Genomic DNA, 6,237 nt, shown 5'->3' on the forward strand with positions numbered 1-6,237 from the left:
GTGTTGCTCATTGATTTCCGAATATACCCTTGAGTTGAAGAATTAATTCATTAATTTGCCCCTTTGTCACATATAATGGTGTACATTACATAGTTACATGTTTGTGTAAAGGGTCATAACTTGGAATTTCCTAAAGTTATGAGGGTAATTCTCGTAATTTAAGCAAATAGGTCACCCTCTCCTATTTCACCGATTGCTTTAAGCGGATCCGGTATTCCGTGGGGCTACACCGCTCGGGAAACCGCTGCCTATCTGAGATTTGTCGGTTTGCCGATGCGGGTCCCACTCCTCCGCCAATAAATGGAATTACAGCTGCTATTTTTCCCCCTTTCTCTCTCCCTCTCTCACACTAATGGGGAGAAATCAAGTGTGCCCCCACGGGACAGCGGACACCAAATCCCACGAAGGATCCAGCTGGACGAATCACGTAGGGGACACGGAAACGCACGTCTGCTCGCCGCGCGACGTTCTGCGAACCCCATTGCCGTCCACGGGGTTTGGCAATAGATGCCGTTGTCTTGGGACATGGGAGTGTGGGGTCTCTGAGTGCTGACTTGGACTCATCAAGAGGGTCTGAGAAGCAAGAAAGTTGGGACCTTTTCCTGACCTTTGGCAGCTTTTTATGTTACTATCATTTAATTAATAATAGATAAATTCATTGTACGGGATTGCTAGGATTAGTCTTTGTAATTTCATTGTTAAACAACAAAATCTCCCATGATTTTGCTATGATGACAGCCATATATGTGGTTTAAACTTGTTTCAATTTGGTGTCAATTTTTAACGTCGTAATAAATACTTGATCGATTAACAGATTGCGTGAGTGACCTTCGCAATATGAGTGATAAGGCAATTAATGAGGTTTGATACGTTTGTTATAAATGGGCTGGTGACTTGGTATGTGTAATGAAAGAGGTGGACCGGTTAATAACTATAGGGTCATTTTATAATACTCGCGTGTAACAAATGGGTTATGTTCGTGTTGATTTGAATTTAACCTAACTCGACTACAACAAATCCGCATGTTGTTGGTGATATGGTAACTTATTTGAGACTTGGAATGTTGTTGTAGCTTAGTAATTCGATCGTATCTTTGAATTATTACTTAATTAATTTTATTATTAGAGTGTTATATATGTATAATTTGTGGTCATTATAGTCAATTTATTTGTCCAACTTGTATACTAAGAGTTATCTTTTTTGTCTAGTCTATAATTAACATAAATACTCATAGTTAATCAAGGTAAAAGGAATGAACAAGAAGGATAAATGTGAGTGGTGGGTAGAGAGAATTACAAGTAAAAAAGAGCCAAGAATTCGGTGGATGAGATTGTGCTTTTAAACGAACAATAATATTTCCATTTCTACCAAAAGATAGAGAGTTTAGTAGAATTCTTATATGGGGCAAAGACCTTGAATTAGAAGGTCTTAGCATTGCACAACCTCCACATTTTTCACAAAAGATGATGGCGATAAGCATGTCCATGACTTTGTACAACTTGGGCGAGATGAATACTGCTCTCTAGGAGCAGAAAAAGGTTTCCAAGTAGGTCAATCTATTAAGGGAAATAATTTATGACCGGGAGAGTAAAGTTGCATTAGAAGAATATGTGCTTAACTAACTCCAAGGGTGCAAGTTTGGAAGACTAGTAAAGCCTTTCATGGAGAGGTTTTTATAGCATGGAGTATGTTGAGATGCATAACCTGGGATGAGAATTTGAGATGCCAAAACTAAGGGAAAAGAGAGGTTTTTTTTTATTTTTAAATTCAGGCAAAAGAGGGTTGACATCGAAGAATTGATGATGTCGTAGTGAGATTTTATCTTATAAATATTAGATGAAATGAGTCTCTAGACAATACTATTTCTGAGCAAATCAGATGGCAAACCGAATCTTAGACGAATAAGTACTTGATGGGTCACAAGATTATTTCTTCTTAGCTGTTAAAAAATAGAAGAGATTTCAACTGAAGCATTTCTTGAGAGCATACCTGCGATAGTGCATAGTCTGTCCAAAAGGAACTTGTAAGGTTAAATAAAGAAAATTAGCTATTTTTAATATATAGATCAAACGCGGAGACTCTTGAATTTCATATTTCAAACTAGTTTGATCTCGAAGCCTAATTCAAACATATTCAAGTTTGACCCAATGAATACAAGTTGACCCAATGAATGAGCTAAGGTTCAATTAATTTAAAAATAATACAAAAATATTTTAGGAGCCCAAATTCCATAATTAGCTCTCATATAAATATTTTTCTATAAAACCTTGGATGGGCTACTTTTCGGTCTTATCCAACAACCTATGAGTTTTTTTTTCCCAATTTTGTGTATAATAGACTAACTTTAAATTCCTTTTTATTGTCGCATGTTTTTCACACGTCGAGTTGGACATAAACGAACGAGAGCATACTTAGATCGTCTCTTCTAAGAAAAAGAGTTCAAACCATTTGCATCTAATGCTATCGTAAAAAATTTACTAAAATATCACTCATAATGCTCACAGAATAGCAGGGTTTGAGCGCTTGAGATTGTAACTCCATACAAACCATTATTATTTTTTCCAATTACGAGTTCCAAAATTAAAATGCAAAAGAGAGATTTAAGAGATTAGAATTAATCAAAGATGGGTCAACCCCTAAACCAAATTACGCTCCCACGATAACGCGAAATCTAACCGCCGCCATGAAGAGATCGCCTTCCAATATATAAGTATATAACCCAGCGTCAATTTCGATATAAAAAATCACACCATTAAACCCTATATGCTGCTCAGTTCTCACTTGTTAGTTATACATTCACCTTCTTCCCCAGATCCTCAAGTACTTCGCCGCCTAACCTAATAAGAGCAGAAAATGAGGCTCCCGAGAGGTAAGTACAATTGAGTCTAGTGTTACCTCTTTGCTTACTTTGATGCGATATTTTTAGTTTTTCTCCTTCTTTTCCTTGTTTCCAGGTGGTGGAAGAGGTGGAAGTTTCAGGGGTCGAGCTGATGGTGGTGGTGGTGGAAGACGATGGGGTATAGGAGGAGGAAGAGAAGGCCTTCGTTGCGGAGGGAAAAAGAAGAATGCTCTCTGTACTAAGAATATGGCGATTGGTGAGTCTGTCTATGGTGAGACGCGAATCTCTGTTCCGGTGAGCAAGAGGCCCAAAAGGCTTTTTTTTGTGCATGTTTATATTTATCTTAAGCATTTTCGTTATTGATTCGGGGTTCGTTTAGTTTGGCATTTTCTTTATCAAGGCGCTCTTACTGTTTGTAGAATGAGGATGGAACGAAGGCCGAGTACAGGGTGTGGAACCCGTTTCGCTCAAAGTTAGTTGCAGCTAATATTGGCGGTGCTGATAACGTTTGGATGGTAAGCTCTCTTTCTTCTTCTTTTCTACCTTTGCTGATTATCGAAGGAAAATTTTGAGTTATGGCTGTTTTAAATTCATATGTTGCAATGACGAGGCTTCTTGTTCAAAGGCATCGTTCTGCACAGTTATATTTCGACTTCTTGCTTAGTTTATACTTTACATGACCCTGTCCTATCCATATGCTTTGAGCTGCTTCATTTAGTTTATACCTAGGCTCCAGGAACTCGAGTGCTGTACCTTGGAGCTGCATTAGAGACTACTGTCTCTCATGTATCTGACATTGTTGGGCCTGTAAGTTTTCTATATTGCAGTAAATATTGTGAAGTCTCAAGTTCATGGGATCTGTCTTATTTTGTGTCACTTGGCAGACATGGGCGGTTTTTACAGTTGAGTTTTCTCATAGAAGTGGCAGGGACCTTGTTAACATGGCAAAGAAGCGGACAAATGTTATTCCTATAATTGAAGATGCTAGACATCCTGCGAGATATAGAATGTTGGTTGGTATAACTATTTTGTTTTGTTTAGGATTAGTTTTTTTTTTAATTACTTTACAATATCCGGTTTGTCACATACAGAAAATATCGCTAAAGTCAGCACACTCTATAAAACTAAAATAAACTTGAGAAATATCTTCAAGTTGTCAGAATGCATAAAATTTCTAATCCTCTTAGAATAAATGACAACTTGTTGTCACATCATATCATTATTAGCAAAGTGAATTCTGAAGAAGTTTGGGACTTTTGTTTTAAATGAAAATTTCTTGAAATTCAGTTTGTTTTGAACCCTTTGCTATTTATTTTTGCAGTTGAGTTGATTCATAAATTGGAAGTTACTTTGCTACTGGATTTATCATCATTTGTTGGTTTTTCATGAAAATCTATAATCATTCTTCTTTCTTTTCCTTTAACGTCTTTTTTGGCATATGGGCATGTAATGTCAAGCATATTTGCAAAAGTTTTGCAATGTCAGTATGTTTTCATTGAACACCAAGCATATGAGGAACTTACTCGGATTCCCCTTCAGGACAATAATGGATGATGCAACTTGAGTTTCTGATGCTGTTTTCTTTTCCTCCACCTCTTTATTTGTGGTCTTTTAGCTTTAGAAGCAATTTTTAATTTCGAGGTATTCATGTTGTACAATAATTTATTCACGTTTTGACTTCTCAATTATGATTTTTTTTCCTACCACACTGCTTGGGAGTTTCGTTCTTTTATGTATTATTGCCTTCACATCAATATCAATCTTTCTGTTGACAAAACTAAACGTTGCCATGTAGAGGTTTCCTTTTGAAAAAGAGTAAATTTATTAAGCTGAAGTTTTTTTTCTTTCTATTAGTTTGTTGGCTAGTTGGCTGAAAGATGAGACACCGTTGTTGTTTACTCCTCATTTGGGGCCTATGAGCATCAAAAGCTGAAGTAAATTTATAAGTTTCAGGATTTTATTATGTTATATACTTTTATTTGGACAACAAGCATATAATGAATCTACTCGGATTCCCCTTGAGGACATCATGATGGATGATGTAGATCGAGTTTCTGATGCACTTCTTTTATGACTTGTTTCTTTCTGAGCACACTACTTGATGTTTTACGTTTGTGTTTATCTATCGAAAATTTGAACATTAGACCATCATAACCGTCAAGTATTTTCACATCTCACTTCAACATACTGATATATTTTCTTTTTACACTAAATTTTTCATGCTTTCTTGATATCAATAGACGGTTTCCCATGTTTATCTTGCTTACTTATGACTTGGAAGTGAGTTATTAACAATGAAAAAAAATGAAAACAATCAGAAAGCAGTGTTTGAGGTCTGAACGTAGACTTAGTTGGCTCCCTAGTTGTCCCTGGTGAAGTGCAACCTCTGAATGCATGAAGGGTGTATCAACTGTTTATGATGGTATGAGCCATCTAATGCTTATAATGATATTCAAATTGCTCAAATGACTGGTATTACATGCAAAGATCTTAGGCTCTTAGCATTAAATGACCGGTATTTGAAGTCTGAACCTTATGCGTAGGCGTTGGATATTGTAATATCTATACTGTAAGTAGTCTTGGTGGATGCTTTATGTTGTGTAAATATGGGTATGTTGCATTAATTCCACTATTCCTGTTGAGGTAGTATTCGCCCAAGAAGTAAAGAAGCTGCAAGTCAGATCAATTCAAGCCCTCGGAGCAAGTAACGCCGGAACCCTTTAACCGCGATCATGGCTGTGTCGGATGCCAAAGAAGCAAAAAATAGCCAGTTTGGGATTTGCATAGGCAGCATGGCAATATGATCCATCTAGAGGTGTTACTTGTATTCATAGCATTCAGTGAAAGATGATTAATGCTCTTGGATTTCTCAGGAGATGTATGGAGAAGTTTTGTTTATGATTGGGAAAGAAAAAATGAGGTCCACTTTTGGCACTCCCTTTGTATAGTTATACAGTATCATAGACAAGGTTTAAAATTTGGTTTAGTATTGGATTCAAGCTACCAAAATTTGCTTTTTTTTTTTTTTTTTTAAATTCTTCAAAACAGGATAAGAGTCTTTTTCGAAACAATCGAGATGGTTGCCTTTGTCAATATTCCAGGAAAGTGTCAGGTTTTGATAGTATTTTTAGATTTACAATGGATTATGGACTGTTTGATTTCTTACATTTAGAGTTTTTTTTTTAATATTTAGAGATACATGTGTATTAAGAGATATTTTTTTAGAAGAGCAAATCGATTATTTAGTTGATTTTATTTTAAAATACTGCATTTGTTAAACACATGCTTGTTATTTTGTATTTTATAACAAGTTTTTTGATTACGGGCTATTTGCAAAAACAAGCTTTGAGATTTCAATAATAATAAATTGGGCTTGAATATATTTATTTTTTACAACT

The 6,237-nt window shown here is 35.9% G+C and overlaps 1 protein-coding gene and 2 non-coding genes across 3 annotated transcripts; all 3 read left to right on the plus strand.

Moving 5' to 3' along the window:
• The first annotated feature begins 2,756 nt into the window (after positions 1 to 2,756).
• LOC140801256 (rRNA 2'-O-methyltransferase fibrillarin 1-like) lies at positions 2,757 to 5,802 on the plus strand. Its single transcript, XM_073156272.1, has 4 exons — positions 2,757 to 2,869; positions 2,955 to 3,133; positions 3,259 to 3,354; positions 5,487 to 5,802. The coding sequence occupies exons 1-4, from the start codon at positions 2,854 to 2,856 to the stop codon at positions 5,502 to 5,504; spliced, it is 309 nt and encodes a 102-aa protein (XP_073012373.1). The 5' UTR covers positions 2,757 to 2,853; the 3' UTR covers positions 5,505 to 5,802.
• LOC140801521 (small nucleolar RNA snoR60) lies at positions 4,344 to 4,415 on the plus strand. The gene has a single exon (XR_012111469.1). It is a non-coding gene; the product is annotated as a small nucleolar RNA snoR60 (small nucleolar RNA).
• On the plus strand, positions 4,828 to 4,901 carry LOC140801522 (small nucleolar RNA snoR60). The gene has a single exon (XR_012111470.1). It is a non-coding gene; the product is annotated as a small nucleolar RNA snoR60 (small nucleolar RNA).
• Positions 5,803 to 6,237: the final 435 nt, after the last annotated feature.

Source organism: Typha latifolia, chromosome 14 (genome assembly GCF_019914945.1).
Source record: "Typha latifolia isolate L0001 chromosome 14, TyphaL0001v2, whole genome shotgun sequence".
Classification (NCBI taxonomy): domain Eukaryota; kingdom Viridiplantae; phylum Streptophyta; class Magnoliopsida; order Poales; family Typhaceae; genus Typha; species Typha latifolia.